The sequence below is a fragment of the Larimichthys crocea genome, chromosome XIII, assembly GCF_000972845.2.
Source record: "Larimichthys crocea isolate SSNF chromosome XIII, L_crocea_2.0, whole genome shotgun sequence".
In the NCBI taxonomy this organism is placed as follows: Eukaryota; Metazoa; Chordata; class Actinopteri; family Sciaenidae; genus Larimichthys; species Larimichthys crocea.
The window spans coordinates 4,320,960-4,338,929 of record NC_040023.1 but is presented as its reverse complement, the minus strand read 5'-3'; the positions used below and the strand labels follow the sequence as shown (position 1 = coordinate 4,338,929).

General features: G+C 39.2%; 1 protein-coding gene across 3 annotated transcripts in view; it reads left to right on the top strand.

Moving 5' to 3' along the window:
• Window positions 1-17,970, top strand: part of trappc9 (trafficking protein particle complex subunit 9) — a 199,874-nt gene that overhangs the window by 22,041 nt on the left and 159,863 nt on the right. For all 3 annotated transcript variants that reach the window (XM_019258520.2, XM_019258505.2, XM_019258513.2), the window contains 5 exons: window positions 1,913-2,039; window positions 3,359-3,504; window positions 9,278-9,363; window positions 15,288-15,414; window positions 15,989-16,121. In XM_019258520.2, coding sequence (XP_019114065.1) covers window positions 1,913-2,039; window positions 3,359-3,504; window positions 9,278-9,363; window positions 15,288-15,414; window positions 15,989-16,121 — 619 coding nt within the window. The remainder of the gene's footprint in view (window positions 1-1,912; window positions 2,040-3,358; window positions 3,505-9,277; window positions 9,364-15,287; window positions 15,415-15,988; window positions 16,122-17,970) is intronic.

The following is a 17,970-nucleotide window of genomic DNA, read 5'->3' as shown; positions in this document are numbered from 1 at the left end:
AGGAGCAAGTACTGACAATGGAAAGCGAACAAATGTTTTTGCTTTTTGAGGAATACATCACTATAGTCACTGCCCAGCTGTCCACTGATATCCATAAATGTTATTCTCAAGGAAATGATTGATCAGTAGCAGTGACAGTTTGTAATCCTAAAAGTATAGCCAGCAGATAAACAAAACAAACTACCCTACCGTTTTTCATACTGCTGTGAATCTATTTCAGTGGTGCTCTGGTGTAGTTTAAAATGTTGCAGTCAAGAGGAGATTGGTGGTTGAATCAGTCAGACAGAAATCATCCCTACCTTTTTTAAACAATGCATTGATTGAAGCAGGTTGCTTCAGGCAACGGTGAGACATTAAATCCAGGAGGTCCAGTAGGTTTAACCAATGCCTGAATTGGTTCTCAGACAATCCACCAGGAATGTGCCGACTGTGTCTCGAACGGACTTGCTTCATTCAACTGAACGAGAGAGGTGTGTTTTTTTTCAGGCAGGGCTATTGACAATCTGAACACAGCATGTTGCAACTGCAAAAACTCAAGGTGATGGTCAGCCAAAGATGCTCACCAAATGTGCAATGGATGCAGGTCAACTGTTGTCTTGATTTGTACATGGACAGGCGTGATTATAAAGCAGGGCGCTGTTTTAAGTTAACCTGTAGGTTAGATGTTTGTTAGTTGACTTTATTGGTACGTAGATCTTGTATACATATTTTAATGCAGTTGTTATATGTAGCCTTTTTTGAAGAAGACTTTTTGTAACTATCAATCCCAAACCAGCCCTCATATTGAAATCATATAAGCTGCACTCCTTTCCACAGTTGACAGTTTCAGTGCACTTCATCACCTCATTAAATGATACAGGTCAGATGTTTATAAGCTGATAATATGTCAACATGTGTTAAAATCTAGATCTGTTGCCAAATCAATTCTGATTCAAGTGAAAAGAAAAAGACATGTCAAACAAGAAAAATGAACAAATATGTCATCAGTCATGAAAGCTTTGAGCCACAAGGACAACTGAGCTATCCTCCATTTGTTTCTTGCTATTTTATTTCTTCTTCACTTCTTCCTTTCATTACTTCCAATTCATTCCCTCTGTATTTCCCTTTCCTTCCCTCCATTCCTTCACTCTAACAATACTCCTTTCATTCCTGACTTCTCTCTGATCTACTTGTTGTGGGTCTCTGGCACCAAATCTGTCTCTACAGGCTTGTAGTTTGAGCACATACTAACAAATTCATTTGGACGGTTTTCTTAGATTGTTTTTATCGATGCTAAGAGAAAAGAAAAGCTTTACACCCATTCTCATGGCTGAAAAAACATCTCATCTCATCCAGCTTATTTTGAACAAACCCTCTTCTCTTTCAGATGATAGAATAAGCATCCAGTCTATAGCCCATTGCTTTTACAGAACCGCTTTGAACATTTTTATTGGATGTACAATAAGGTGGAGAAACACACAACACTTCACATTAATACAAAACGCTTGCAATCATAAGTCTTCATAAGGCACTCCCATGAAGGGTTATAGATCTGTGTGAAATCTTTGCCAGTTAATGTCCTTCTCTCCTTGATGGACACTCTTGAAACTTGCAGAGCCAAAGAAAATTGTATGGCTGGGTGAACAGTAATGTTCCCTCAAAAAGGTATTGATGGTACAATAAAAATTTCACTTGAAGGCCGATGCTGTTATTGCTGAGAGAGACACACCTCGCAGGTCATTAATGTCTGATTAATTCATACCACACGCAAAGATCGAATCCCTACAGTGGACTACTCAGATTAACTGGCTGTTGTGAAGGTTCAAGGGGAATTGTGTTATGTCATAATTGTTGTTGCCCGATCTTTAGATACAATTGTTTCTATAGATTTCTACATCGATTTACTTACTCTTATGTATTCCTACATTTGTAGAGAAGAAAGAGGTGACGCAGAGTCTGGAGAACTACACCGCCAAGTGTCCAGGTGGAATGGAGGTCATCACCCTCCCTGATGGCCTGAAGCTCCCTCCGGTGCCCTTTACAAAGCTCCCAATAGTCCGGTAAGACATCAGTGTGAGTGATGGTTACTTTGATGCATCTTGCCACCTGTTCAATTTTTAGATTGGCAAAAATATCATCTAAATTAGATATCTGGAGTAATTATTCCCATGTATGGCAGTTAGCAATTACTGCAGAAAGATTGTGTGTTCAAATGAGGCTTTCCATTAATCTTTCATGGAATGATAATTAAAAAAGCATCTCTCAGATTGGGTAAATTGGCATTTGTTCTCTTTAAAATGGTTGAATTATTTCCAAAAAAATTTCATATTGTCAAAAAAATTCCATTAAAAGACCAAAACCAACAACTTTAGCGCATCTCTCAGTGCTATTCATTTTCTAACCTGTCTGCAGCATTCATAGAATAAATCTTACAAAATGGTTCATTACTATATACTTCTATTTTAAAAAATAAAAGACTATTTCCTAAAACTTTAAAAAAAAATGGAGTACGCAGTATGTTTGTGTGCTTTCGTGAGTATTTATGTCAGCAGTGTGGTGATGTGAGGTCGACAGGTGGCAACACATTTCTGATCACACCCAACTCTGCAACACTAGAAGGCTGAGGTGGACAAAACACAGTAGAATAAATGAAAGGATCACATTTTGATATACCTGGACGGGTCCAAGACTGATACCTACTTGAGACATCATCAGCATCATCATTGTTTTCTCTGTTATTTTGACATCAACAAGAGCTCAGAGCGTAGAGAAACATTTTTTTTTTTTGCAATGCTGAAAACAAAGCTTGATATACAGGGCTTCTGGTCTTCTTGCTTGCTTCTTGTTTGATTTGCTCCCTGAGCTCCACACCCACCTGAAAGGCCAGACTCAGGCTGAATCCATGATGAACCTGCGGTGAAAGCTCAGGTTTTCACCTTTCTCTAAGGTTCTCATGCTGCCTTCCACCCTTACAAGTCACAAGTGCCTAACCATAAAGACTTTAATTACATCGTGAAATGTTTGACATATTAATGACTGACAGTAACTGCAGGTTCTGATGTGCAGCAGCCTTTATGTACTAGATTACATTGACACGTTATATGTGAATGAATTAATGGCCTCCTGGTCCTGAAAGTGAGGACTACGCACTTTCTCAAATTGTCTGTACTTGTGTTTTTATTGGTTTGCTGACATTGTAACCCTTAACAAAGAGTAGTATTATGAATCTCTTGCAATCTGCTGTAATAATCATCACACACGCTCGGGTTATACTTCACACGCTGTTGTAACTGCAAGCCACATCAAGTACAAAACAAAACCTCCCCAGATTTTCTCATTCATGTCACTGTTGTGCTTTTTCCCGTGATACCCAAACTAGATCAGTGAAGCTCCTCGATCTGCCTGTCAGTCTGCGTCCTCACAAAGTGAAGGGCCTGCTGGGACAGAATATGTCCACTGCCAGCCCGTTCATCTACTCACCAATCATCATGCACAACAGAGGAGAGGAGCGTTGTAAGAAGATAGGTAAGCCCAACAGCATTTCTGTTTGTGTCCACGCACACATAATGTACCTGAAAAAACATTGTTGATTCTTACTGAAGATTTACATTTAGTTTTTTAGCTGATGCTTTTATACAAAGCGACTTTGTCCAGCTCCTGTCATCATTGGTATGTCTGAAATAACTGTCACCAGGTCAAAAATGAAATTAGTCAGACAGAGTGTTAATATTAGTGTAAAACCAAATTTAAAATAAGTGTCCACGGTTTAGTCAATGAACCTGTCACCCCGCTTTCTTACCTTCAGTTATTATACATGCTGTGTAATTAAACTCATGCAAAATTGGGTTTGCAAAAGACAAAAAGCAGAAAAATAAATTATGTAAATTCTTTAATTGGAAGTTTGATCCACTCAGGTACAATGTTATTCATTATTTTCGTTTCATTGTGGCCTCTTTCCTGCATTCCTTTCATGGCCTCCTTGTAAACAAAGCCCCTCATATTAAGGTGCAATGTTCATTCATTTATCATTCTACAAGACAGAACAACGAAATGCAAGTTTTGCTACTCACAAAACAAAGATTATATAACACAGGTCCCGCAGGTTGAATTGATGACTCCCAGAGCAGCAGACTGGAAATGTGGTATATGAAAAACTACAGCTTCAGTGTTTTATGAAAATGATGTCTTACTCGCACAACTTCACCTATTCCCAAGGTGCACGGAGAAGGGAAAAAGTCTGAAGAGGTCAAATAAAGTCAGCTTTAGCATTATGCTATATTTAGGTAGCAGTGAGAAAGTGAGTGGTGGCTGCTGTCTATCTGAGATTGAGTTGGTCCTCGGGTTTTAGACATCCACAGCAACATGTTACCAGTGCTGAGTCAGGGACATCATGCAGGGCTCCCTGCATCTCCGAGCACTTTGAAGCCCTTTGAGGTCCAGCTCTGCCACTTTGAAGCAGAAGTTTACATCTTTTGTGTCAGAGTATATTTCTTTTTATTAAAACATGTTTGTGAAATCAATGCCCAGCCTGACAGTTATAAGTCATCGAGTACATGACTCACTTTTGAGACAAATGCTTTCATTGCAGCTTTATAAAATCTGTCTTGAATCTAAACGTTGTCGCTTGTTTTGGTCGTCTCAATCTAATGACTAAAAACCAAATGCTTTGAGCAGTTAGTGTCTTCTTTCCTTGCGTTAGAAGCTATCTTCTTCTTTATTTATTTATGTTTGAGTGTGTAGTACTTTGAATTAGCAATTACAGCCCAAATCCAATATTCATCTGCTATTACAAAAAAAAAAAAAAATCATGGATGTTGTGTACTTGTGTCCGACATTTCACAACTTTTTTGGAATTGGGGTTCTACGACAAAATCTACTTAATACAGCAACATTTGGAAATCTTGTTTCCTTTCCTAAATCATGGTTGTGACGAGTAAAATAAGGAAAAGAAAACATCCATGGAGGTTTTTTGTAACTGTATTATAAGAAGAATGGAGCCAGAATATATATAACATGTAATATTGGACGTATAAACAACATTTGGTATTTATTCTCTTATTCAGAGTCCGTCCTTTTATTCCTAATTTACTTGGTGTTCTGGTTAAAACAGACCTGAAAGTGCTAAATTTGTTTATATAACTCTTTCCAAAACAGATGTTACAAAGTGCGTAACGTCCTCCATCTGTATCTGTCATATTATTGTCCACCACACATATTTCATCAGTATAACAAAAAAACAACAACATATTCCTGCTGTGCTGTGCTGTGTTTTCTAGCAGAAATACTGTTTTCACCCACTAATAATTTCCAGTCATTTCCACTTTGCTGGTGTCTGATTGCTGTGAACTGAAACCTTTTCCTGGAGGGCTTTAATTTGCGAAAATGAGCTGAAAATCTGCACTGAAAGCTTGTTATTTATTTATTTATTTGTTTCTTTCTTTCTTTATTTATTTATTTATTTTTGTCTGCTCTGTTTAAGTGCCTTACACGGACAAACAGTGTAGTATTAATAAATCACATATCAATCAAAATGTACAAAATCATTCATATTAGAGATTTTTTTTTAAAAACGGGCAGCATCCGTACCCGCGAGCTGCTCTTTTCTTTGATCAGGATTTAGATGTTGAAAGTCAGATGTTCCTCAGTGCAGTACGGTGTTGTGGGGCTTTGGAGATTAAATCAAACATGCCTTTCCCTCTTAGTCCGTCTACCTCTCGGGATCTAGCTGCAGGCTAATGAAGTTAAGATTCTCTCTTAACTCCTTCAAGACATCTCCCGGCACGCTGAAACTGTAGAAATCAAGTCTTTGAAGGAAGGGTTAACTGTGAACATGCATTCATCACACATTGGCCACATGTACTGTAGGCATGTCCTCCCATACAGAAGTCAGTATTATATCTGCTTTCACAGAGCTGCAGCATTTTTTTTTAACGTCTTACAGTATCACAGCTTGGACATTTTTGGACTCTGGGTGTAGCATGCACATGTCTTGCCTTGTCATCAGTGAAATGTGCACTATAGGGATATTCTCGAGGAGTTCATTATGCCCGGATATGTGCCACAGCTGTAAACTTTTACAGCTTTCGAGTAAACCATCACTTCCCACTCATTCATTTTACTGACAGGGAACCGTTGCTACTCTGTGCTAGGCTCTGGCAGTTGAAGTGTGTGGACACTGAGAATATATGTGTGCGTGTTTTCTTGCTCCTGAAGTCACATGAACATGAATCAGATTGATGTTTGGCCATAAAAGAAGGGGTTGTCTAATGGGACATTGTTGTTGCCTATAATTGCTCTGAGACTGTGTTTTAAAGAAGCGTGTAGTCTACCAGGCTATCCATTCACTTCGATGTGAGTAATAGGCTATATATTACGTCATATATATATACAAGGGACATGGAGTTTACTTCGTCTAGTTCTCACAGGGTAAGCAGGGACACGGTACGATCTGTAAGTGTTTAGACAGTGACATGTTTTCTATTGTTTTTGGCTCTCTATTCCAACACAGTGCTTGTGGAATAAAACAATAACTATGAGCTTAAAGTGCTGAGGTTCACATCCATAGTATGTTAGCAGTGTAGAACTCGCTGCCCCCCCCAATTTTAGAGTAACGTAGTAGGACAGTGGTCTTAAACATACAGAGTTCTTCAAGTTTAACAGTTGTGTGATCTTGGCTGGACAAGTCACCTGATCTCAGTTCAACAGAGCATGTTACACCGAGCACAAAGAGTGAATCAATGTCTTCTTCCAGACGACATACTGGATAGCACCAGTCTGGATTTCCACTCATGGTCCGTTCCAACATAGTCTTTGGTCTGAGTGGGGTGACACACGTTTCCATTGGCAAACGTTCCCAATCAAACTCTTCGTCATCATCATCCGGTCAGAATGTGAGTGATTCGTAGTCCAAAAGACGTCAGCGTATCATTTCTGCTAGTCTCCGTACTTTAACTTTATGGTCAGCGATGGATTCCTCCTCTTCCTCTCCTGCTCTCTCTTACTCGGCGTGTCAAATGTTTAGTAATTTATACAAACTGTATCTGCGTTCTGTGATTGAATGCTTTGCTATTCCACTGCCGCCATTAGTGATAATGGTGGCAGTGTTGGTAGTTTATTTGCCATACGGGATGCAAGGCTCAAATTGTGAAAGTACAGCTCTGCACCATGGAAACTAAATTGTTAGCTGCTGTAGTTAATTTAATTTATAATATTTGTTCTCTGTAACATCTTAGCAACTCATGTCTGTCAAATGGCTGAAGTGTTTTTTGGTAATATTTTTTTGTATGTGCTGTTTATTTTTTTTTATTTTACAGTATTAACTCAACGTTCTGCATAAATGTGTTCCCGTCTGAGGAGCTAATGACTCGTAATTTCAAATGAGCTCAAAAGCTCGGCTTATGTTCTGATATTTGAATGCATTCCCCCTGCTCTGGGGTCGCATCATTACACATGGATGATTTTTGCTTCAATGCCCAGGCGTAGTGTGCATGTATTATTCAGTATGAAAGATTAATGTTGCTGATAGTTTTGCAGAATATTTCTCCGTAGGACCGCAGTATCACCAGTAAACTTCTTCAGTTCTGTCTCAGGTCAATAAAAGTTGATTTTGCGAGTACATGAGAGACACATTGACTAAATAATATCACCTTTAAGGAAGCAAACACAGTCTGTGTAAGTAACCGTGCAGTCATGCATTGACTCGGAACATTCATTATTGCTTTGTACAATGAGGTTTCAAAGAGCTGAAGCCTTTGGAGATCTGTGCAGAATCTCAATGGCCACTTGAGGAGTTAGAACTGAGGCAACACAAATACGATGGCAAGCAACCCACTTTGTTTTTCTATTTTCATTTTTTCACACTTAATTGGCTGGCTATGAGAGCACGCCTCTGAGCCAGACCTGAGGTTGTGTGGGGCTTTTCAGACATTCATATCATAGATATCTTTCTTTTGACTGACTTAATTTCCCAAGGTGCATGGCTGGAGTTTGCCATCTATAAATCCCCTTTCCTGCCAGAGTCTGAGCTAGGCTTTTCAGGCCCTCCATTTATAGCAATAGACTTCTCCAAATGGACTAGAATATGTTATATTTCAAATGGAGATGGGTATAGCTACAGTGGGACTAAAGCTTTCCAATCTAACAAACCCTTTCAACAACTCATTCAGGAATGATGGATATTGCAATGCAGAGCTGTAATCTCTTCATATTTTTTTTATTTTTTCTAAAAGTAAGACTAAGCTGTTTTTGAAAAAAAGTTATTCTCTCAGGACATCATCGACTGCAGCTTTTCTCCAAATATTTTCCAAACATTTGGACCTTTTTTATAATCTGGGTACAGCACCCGCGATGCAAGGCTAATCTGCCTTTTACAGTTCACATTTCTCTAGAGTCCATTTAATTAGGTCCTAACATAATTTGAGCCCATTATCCCTGCTGTTCGCTTGTCACAACAACTCAATAAATTTAATACTGTGAACTATCAATGGCCCATTGAAAAGGTTCTGCCATGCTTTTTAACAGCTCCAGCATCAGTTTAACTCAATATATTAAATGTATATAGACATATGGACCTATATGTAATGACTGAACATCTTATTCCAAAACCATAGACATTAGTATGCTGCTGTAATGGCCTTGACACTTCTGAGAAAGCTCACAAGATTTTAGATGGTGAGATGTGCTCTCATTCTGCCACAAGAGTGTGAGTTATGAGCCAGACTGTTTGTTGGCAGGACGTGGTAACTTCCTATAAAATGTAGGGGTTAAAATGCTGACCATGAACCACAATGTCCCCAGGTCCTCCAGATATTTTAAAAGAAGAAAAAAAAATCAAAATTCTTCTTAAATGTGAATATTTTTAGAACCAAACAGTAAATCGGTAAATTGGGAGAATGATCGACAGATTAATCACTAAAGAAAATAATCCTTCAGCCTTATTCATGTCCAACTCCAGGCAAGAAAGGAAATGAACATATTTCCCGAAATGTCAAATGAATCCTTCAATGGAGCCGGCTGCAGTGTCACTGAAGCGTAACACAAACTGCTTGAGCTTACAGGCATTCTGTGATTATTCAGTTTGGTTCTGAATTTAAAAAATTAGTCATGCAAATGTTGTATATTTTATTAGACTTTTTTTTTAATGTATTTTGTATTTGCATCATCTATCACTAACTTGATCTTTAATAGCAATGTAGCCTAATGGTGTATTTCCCTCAGTTCATTAAATACAAATGGGTCTTAATACCACTGACATCTTCTTCTTCTTCTAACGTATTCATGTTTCTTTTTCTCCTCCCAGACTTCCAGTGGGTCCAGGGAGATGTTTGTGAAGTGCAGCTCATGGTCTACAACCCCATGCCTTACGAACTTCGTGTGGAGAACATGGTCAGTGAATCTTACTGCACCTTAACTAACAAATGTACAGTAACATGCTTTGAAGGGAAAGCTGTAGTTTAAATATTTGATAAATCTGAATGTTTGAATATCTAACTACAGCTTTGTGAAAACAGGATGCTGCTGACATGCTTTTCTCTTTGTAGTAATACAAACAGTCCCTCTGCACCCACCTATAAATTGCAACAGGGCAAGTCAAAATGCTTTGTAATCATCCATGATAGCCTAATTAAGGTCCCTTAAAAGCTTTTTGGACAGTTTAATACCGTAATGATCGTATGAGATGGTGAGAACAAATTCTTACCACTCCTGACAGGAAGAAAACATCACGAGGGACTGACACACACCGCCTGTCGTGCCATTACTTTTATGGTTTCACACACCATCCTGTCAGGCCAGATAGGTTCTATATTAGTTCTCTAGCGTGAGACCATTTGTGCTCCCTTTCTGTGCAAAATGAAGTTTGAAAAGAGCCATCAGACATCAGGGAGTCCAATTTAATTGTATTGTTTAAAAGCTCCTTGGTGACTGCAGCTTTTTAAGTTCAGAACAGTTCCTTATTAAAGGACCTCCGTTGGTAAGGCAGACTTACACTTCTGTGACATCTATTTCCAATTTATGTGCTTTGTCACTCCCTTGCTACTCTTTTTCAGACACATATACACACACACACACACACACACACACACACCAGTTGAGCCACTTTATCAGGTTCAAGGGTGCAAAAGATTACCAAATAAATTGCTGTTCTTCCTGCTCACTGCTGTGTCTGTTTATGAATGCAGTGATGTGGGACAACCTTGCAATGCAAAGCAATCATCAGGCTCAATAAAAGGCCAGCAGGAAAGACGCCCACTTTCAGCTGCAAGATAAACAGCGGTACACACAGCATGGAACGCAATGTGCTACCTGTCAAAAGTGATGTTGCCTTTAATTATTTGGAAAGTCGAGAACAAATTGCCGTGAAAGTTTTGTGGCAGAGTGTGAACGGAGACAGTGGCCTCTTAATTGTGGCAGCTGTCTCGGAGCCGACGCCAAATAGACTTGGACAGGTCTTGCTGGTTGATTTAGCCGCCCTGCGTCGTCTGATAACAGCACATGCTGTTACAGACACAGGAAATCCAGACGACCTCCAGTTTGGAACATCTGTAAAGTGTTTAAACCGGAGGAGTAATCACCAGCCAGTTGTGTCAGAGTGTGTATTCGTGTGTGTTAAAGCTCCAGTTTGGCAAATTTCACTAGATCACAAAGTGTGGCTTGCAATAGAGAAATGTGTTTTATTCCTCTAGTATTACAGTGGTTGATTTTCACTGTTGAAAATAACTATTCAGAACTTAAAAAGCAAATTAAAAACCTGGAACACAGGTTGGATGCAAATTTGTTGGACATTTCCTACTACCCATTTACCCAACCTTCCTTATCTTAAAGAGTATCAAACATAAATAGCAGTTTGAACAGAACACAAGGAAATAACCATAAACAAAAATAAATGAAAAGATTTCTAGGTACCAATAAATCTTAAATAACTATTAATATTTGTAATAAATATTAGCCTGTGTCTCTTAGTAAGTCATTGTGAGGAGAGTCATGGGTTTGTGGATAGGAATGAACCTTCACTGTTTAGCTATTGTTAAAAGGAAATTATTCATTCATGAAAATAGTATTTCTGGGTTGTACAGTGATTTTGGAGCATTATTTGTAGAACAAATTAATTCACATAACGCACTTGGGTCCAAAAAGACTCCCACACACTGTCATTTCAAAAGAAATAAAAACAATGAAGATTTTTTTTTTCCGATTGTCACAAAAATTCCTACATGACTTGCCTTAAAAATGAAAGTTTTTTTAAGTGCTGCATCAGTAAATTTCTTTCGTGGCATTCACGCGTGTGTGATGAGTCAGCCAGCTCAGCAAGACAAGGACCTTAATGAGAATGCTCCATGGGTCTAAAACTGCAAAAGCCTGAAGAACCTTCCTGATGGATGCAGTCGACAAGCGATTTGAAGTGTCATCTGAAAAGTTCAGGGACTTGCAGCACTTCTCACAGTATATAAGCTGCCTGTTGGCAGAGTTGCTGTGAGGTGAAACAGTAATGAGGATGCCATTAGTTCCTCCCCACCTACAGGTGAATTGATCAGGTCACAGATGGAGGCTGAAGGCCTCCACAACTCTATGGCAGCTGGCCACCTCAGGTGGTGTCATAGAGCCATGCAGGTGAAGACAGACTGGGTGACGCAAACAGCCGAGAGCTCCTCTACGCTGCGGACAAAGTGACTGCCGTTAGACCCGAGCAACCATCTATCCAGTGTGCATAAAGCAACTCTTTGACGCACACCGAGAAACAAACACACACAAGGTCCCTTTTCCATCTTCCATCACCAAGATGACTCTGTAGTTTGGAAAGACAGGCCCTCCTTCTCAGTCACCACACGATTTCAGCACTAATACCCAGCTTTACTTTGTGCCTTATTGATTTTCTATTAAAGTAGAGCTTTTAACCACAACACCCCACCGCCACCCCTTTCATTTTCAGAGGGGTCACCGTCAGACGCTTCTGTCGTTCCCCCCACAGACAAGTTTGGGATGTTAATTTATTTTTTCTCAGAATGGCAAACACATTTAGTTTCATCTCTTAGGTCAGGTCAGCTGAGTTATTTGCAGTAAACATGGATTTGCTTCAATAATGAAACAAGAAAATAATATCTATGTATCTGTCTGTATTTCTTATTTTGACTGCTATCAGAGGTGCAGTTATATTCCAGGACAATCCCAATATTAAAACTTTATCATACTATTATCATGGCATTAGTGAAAACATAACAAAAGGTTAACAATGTACAATGAAGTCAATGCACACCAGCTCAGCCAATACTGTTCACTTCACCCATGCTGTAATCGTTATTGTTCCTGAAATAGGCTGATTAACCTTTTCAAGGCTGAATGAAAATGAACTATTTCCAATAGGTTAACACTACCGATACTTCTACTTTTTCCGATAAAGGTGTAAATGTCCTAAAGTGAAAGCAAGGAGAGTTTAAATCAAAGCAGTGGTACCTCAGAGGCTCAGCTCTTCGGCAGCCTTCCCTCTAGTGAGGTAGTGTCTGCTGTTGGGGATTGATGCAGTCATTACGTCAGCTCAGTCTGCCACGTGCAACCCAGCAGTATGCACTGAGAATGTAAATACAGGTTATTCTGAGGGGTAAGGAAGAACTCAGGCTTAGGTGATATGACATGTTTTTGTCACTGCAGCCAATTTGTCAACTAGACACTGTGTATTTCAATTGTATTCACTGATAAAACATTTTCTATCACAGCCCACCGAAATTCTGCAGTTGACGTCACAGCCAGCTGCCAAACTGATAGACAGAAAGCACACTATTCTCGGACTGCTGAGGTTGTTAGTTTCACAGGAGACAGTCTTATCAAAAAAAATTCTGGACACACTTGTAAGAAAATGTACAAATAGAAGAAGCAACAAACCCAGAGTTACATTTCACACTTGAAATGTTTGGATATCAGCAATTGACATATTGGGGAAAGAATTATCGAAAGAAAGACCATCCGTGTGGTGAAGTGTGGAGCCCAGAGCCCATCACACTTTGCAGTGATGGTTATAAAAAATGACTTTCAACAAACATAGTAGTTTGGCTCTAAGGATCACTATGTAGGCTGTTCTGTTGTGTCGGTCCACCACTTTTATCCAGACTGAAGTATCTCCACAGATTGCTACAACTGTTCAGTGTCCATAGAGGATCAATTTTGACTTTTGATATTGCGCCATCATCAGAATTTAAATCTTGAATTTAGTCAAATTTAAACTTCCTCAAGTTATGGCCAAACCCTGCTGAACTTTCCATCAATCTCAGCTGTATTTTAAGTTTAATGCTAATTGGCAAATGTTGGCAAGCCAACTCACTTAGACAGTGAAATTTAACTATTGTACCTGCTAAATATCTGCATGTTAACATTGTCATTTAATCTCTCAGAGCCGTGAGCATGGCTGTAGACGGAAAATATCTCTGCATTAAAACTACGTGACTTACTTCAGGTACTAGAAAGATAGAAAATCTGTTACAGGAAGTTCAGTTTGAGAGCTTCACATGCCAAAACACTGCACAGTGGTTCACAATACTCTGCTGAGACATAATTATACAACTCTGGAAAGTTATTGCGGCAGCAATTATTTTATCAGTAACCAGTAGAAATACACCATTCACGTTACTGGGTAATCCTCCAGGAATGTGCGCTTGCAGTTATTTGATAGGCAGCAGCAACACCTTGCTGGATTATATCATGTTGCAGTCAGGTCTAACTTTGTTGGTGGATGACCCTACTATGTTTTTTTCTTTTTTTACTGGAAGCCTCTGTGTTGGCATCCACGTAATGTCACTGGACTGCCTGTAGCATCGCCAAGAAAGCATTCGGATTTGTTTAAATAGGTGACAAATGTCACAGTAATTATTGATACGTACCACTCAGGAACTTCATTCAACTAAAGTTGCAATAGTTCATGATGATATCTTTTAAAAGGACACTAAGGCATCACAAAACTTAATGTTTTTCTCTTATTGTACCACAGCATCTCTCTATGTAGACCTTTAGAGCTCCGATGAGACAGGTGGTAGGAGGGTGAAAACCAGCTCCATTTAAGTGTGAAAACATTGAATTTGCCAGTGCTGTTCATGAACCCGGAGCATTGCTTTTGCCTTTTTTTAAATATGGTTCCTGGCGAAAGATGGTTACATCACTGCAGAGTGTCAATAAGACTTTCTTGTTCGCTCTTTCGGGACGTCTCAATTGTTTTGAGTTCAGAAATGAGGCCCTTCTTACAAATAATTCCCGTTTATTCCAACTTTTATTTTCAGTAGTTTTTGCTTTCCTTTCTATTGCTAAAAATAAGTCTGACAGGTCAAGAAACAACTGGTTGAATGACTGGCCTTGTTCCCAGATATCAGTAATTACTTTTGTTAGTACAATGTTATCTTGATGGATAGAAATGATGAGCAAAACTGCGATAACATGACCCAAGTTGTAAGAAACCTGAATTGTCATTTGAGTTGGTTTAAACTCACTACAAAGCTACCTTTATTGCCTCAAATTCTGTTGGGCAGACAGTTCATGATTTCCCAGTGCATTAAAAAGACAGCATGGGACATTCTGGTCTGTTCAACAACTAGTGATGAATTTGAAACCCATCTTATCCCTCCTCCTTTTGTGTTGCGAGCTGTTGGACTTTTCAATCACTTCTAAGACACACATGGCTCAAGTGGCCATTTCCCATGGAGAGCAATTTTCTCCAATGGAAACGGCCGTCTCATGCTGACAGATATTTAATCTTCGGGACACCATGGGTAGATTAAGATGATGAATCGCATGAAACAGTTTGAGAGATACTTCACACTGAACCGTTATGGGAGAATCAGACAGCTGCACATCACTCCAGGGGCCACGAAAGAGTGTACAAAGAGTCAAACGAGAGCTGAGAGATTTGATTATTTGTAAGAGATTTTGAATGTTTGATTGGTTTTGGAATTATATTACTATATTTTGTGTTTTTTCTTTGACAAATCGGTAAAAAAAAAGTTAAACAAGCTGTGATGGAGTATTTCCATTTAGAAAGTAGAATTTTTTACATTTCTGTTCTTGCTGAACCAGACTTAGTGGTGTAAAAGAAACTTTTCTCATTAATTTTAAAGAAACATTTTATAGTTATGGACCTATTTTATATGAGCTCTAACAAAAAATGCATTAAATATTTGTGTGGTCTCACATTTTATTATCTTTTCATCTCTGCTATTTCATGCCATCATTTACCAAGAAGTTTTAATTTTGTTTTAAATTACATTTTACATCTGTTTCCTTTATGCTTTAATAAATGTATGATAACACCCCATCCTGTCTTTTCTTGTTTTCAGGGTTTACTGACCTCTGGTGTGGAGTTTGAATCCCTGCCTGCTGCACTGTCCCTGCCTGCAGAGTCTGGCCTGTACCCCGTCACTCTGGTTGGCGTCCCTCGCACAGCTGGCAACATCACTGTCAATGGTGAGTCCAGCTGAAAACCTTTGCCATTATGCCGTAATCAGACACAATCAGGCGCTGCGGCGAAACGCAGCTGGGGGTGTATCTATTTGTGCTGAAAGGAAACGCTGCGAAATAATCAGGAAATATTTCACTGATTAACTGGCTTTTTCGATGCCGGCGCTCCTTCACTCTCATTCACTGTCCATGTCTCTCAACCAATGCTTACTCTCCCTATCGCTGTCAAACCATCAGACACAAACCAAAGAAAACTTCTTCATGGTACATGGAATAAATAAAGCCAGGAGCGACAGGTAGAATATCATAGTTCATGAATCCACCTGGATAATCTCAGTTTCAATGACATTTCATGCTGACTGTGGACAGGTTTGACCTGATTGACCCCCCTGCGGCCCACACTGCTGCAGCCAACATTCACAGCCCCCACTGAGTTTTCGCCACAGCTCTGGATTTTGTCTGAATCCAGCCTTACTCTGATGTTGCACATAAGCAGTCTGCAGCATTTCTGTTGTATTAGAAAACAAATTTCAGCCTTGATCTTAACTTCTGGCTCACTTCCTCTTTCCATGTTTGCCAGGTTACCACACATCAGTGTTCGGTGTCACCAGTGACTGCCTGTTGGAGGGCCTGGCAGGTGTGAAGACCAGCGGCTGTTTGGTTGAGGTCATTCCCTCCCTTCCTCGTCTGCAGCTCAGCACATCTCTACCACGGTGAGAAACTCTCTGAACACCTTTTCATTTTCATGGATTATTCCACAAGATGTGGCTTATTAAAAGAGGTAACAGTCCATCAGGCTGATGTGTGTTTATGCAGTTTGGTAACACCAACAGTGTTTGAACAACAGGCTAACTTTATCATTCCAACAAGCTTACATTATCAATGGATATTTAAGAAAGTTTGCATCCACATTAGGTCTGGGTATCTTTACTTCTAAGGTATCGATCAAAATACCCAGTACCTTGAAGTCACATCAAAAGGTCTCTAGTCAAACGATACCTGCATTTGATGCTTTTTGTACCCACATCTAGAAAAAAACTGTGAATATGATTACAACAACATCAAAGGGCAGGAACTGAATAAGCTACGGTACCTATGGACGTAAATACTATGTTAAAACCTAATCTTGTTATTTTTTTGGCCTGTTGGACTCTTCAGATGAGTGATGAATAAGATACAGTAAATATTAATCGCTTGGTTTTTGCGGGTAGAAGATGTAACCCATAACCTGTAGTCCTACACTTTGGCAGTCTTGCCAACCATTGACATCTGTGTGATAGATCAGTTGTGTGCGTTTTGATGCAATATCCCTAATTTCAACATTAATCAATCAAATATAATTAAGATCAGGTGTGCACAGCTTTTTGAGCTAAAGGTGATTAGTGGAGACCAGTTTGAGGCACAGAATCGCATGATAACTGTTTCACATTGTTTTGAAGTTTAGCCAATTACACCATTGTCCCGTTTCTGTCAGTCGACACGGCAAATTAATTTGGTGTGATCAATTTTCTTTTTTTACATTGGAGACAAATTTTATATTTTCCAAGTGTTTATTGCCTGTTTTTTTATCTTTGTGATTATTAAATCACTTTGAATGACTTTGTAAAGTCCGGTTTTGATACGAATGCGCTAAAAATTATGCTTCTAAAGTTTAACATAAGGGGGACACACACACATGAAAATATTTATAAGTATATCTAATGATATGGTTTCTATAAATAAGCCGAAAGCTGTGCATTATGCTCAGTGTAATTACAGCTACACTGGAATTATTGTAGGGTTTGAAAGAATGTGAAATTGGACTTCTTTGCTTTTTTTGCCAGGCACAAGTAGTGATATTCAAAAGGTGACTAAGGGCATGTCTACGTCTATTCAGGGCTACATGTGTGGAGTGTGTGCCCAGTTTCAAATGATTGAGAGTTATAAAACCATAAGTGTGCACGGCGTTCATAATCAAAGACAAAGTATGAGTTTTACAGGTGAACTTACACGCAGTTTTTATGCATCCTTCTAAAACCCCCTGTAAATAAGCCTTTTTAAGTGGGTGATTCCTCAGCATATATACACACACATGGGTGGGTAAAAATTAAATTTACCAGGATCTAAAATAGAGATTCTTAATATTCGGTAATTTCTTCAAGGCGTGGGCCATTTTAAAACACTTTAATTGAAACTGCAAGTGGTTTGAGAAAGGCAACACAAAAGCATATCTTACATAGGAACAAAGTGGATGAGCAATGGTCACTGCAATGCATTAGCAAGGTTGGTCTCAGTCACCGTCCACCAGGCGGTTCATTCCTCTGAGCCATAGTGAGCTTTGCCGGTACTGGTCATTTCTCCAAAAAAACACTATCAAGGAACATATAAAGATCTTGATATCATATAATGAAACGTTCGAAACACGAACATTTTGTTGTGGCCGCACACAACCAAGACACACTTGCTGTAGGAGGGCTGCTTTGCAGAAACAAATAAAGCCCAATGTGTGTTTAATTAATCAGCCTCTGGACAAACGGGAACAATGCCCCTGCACATATGGGTTTATTTCAAAAAAGGGGCACT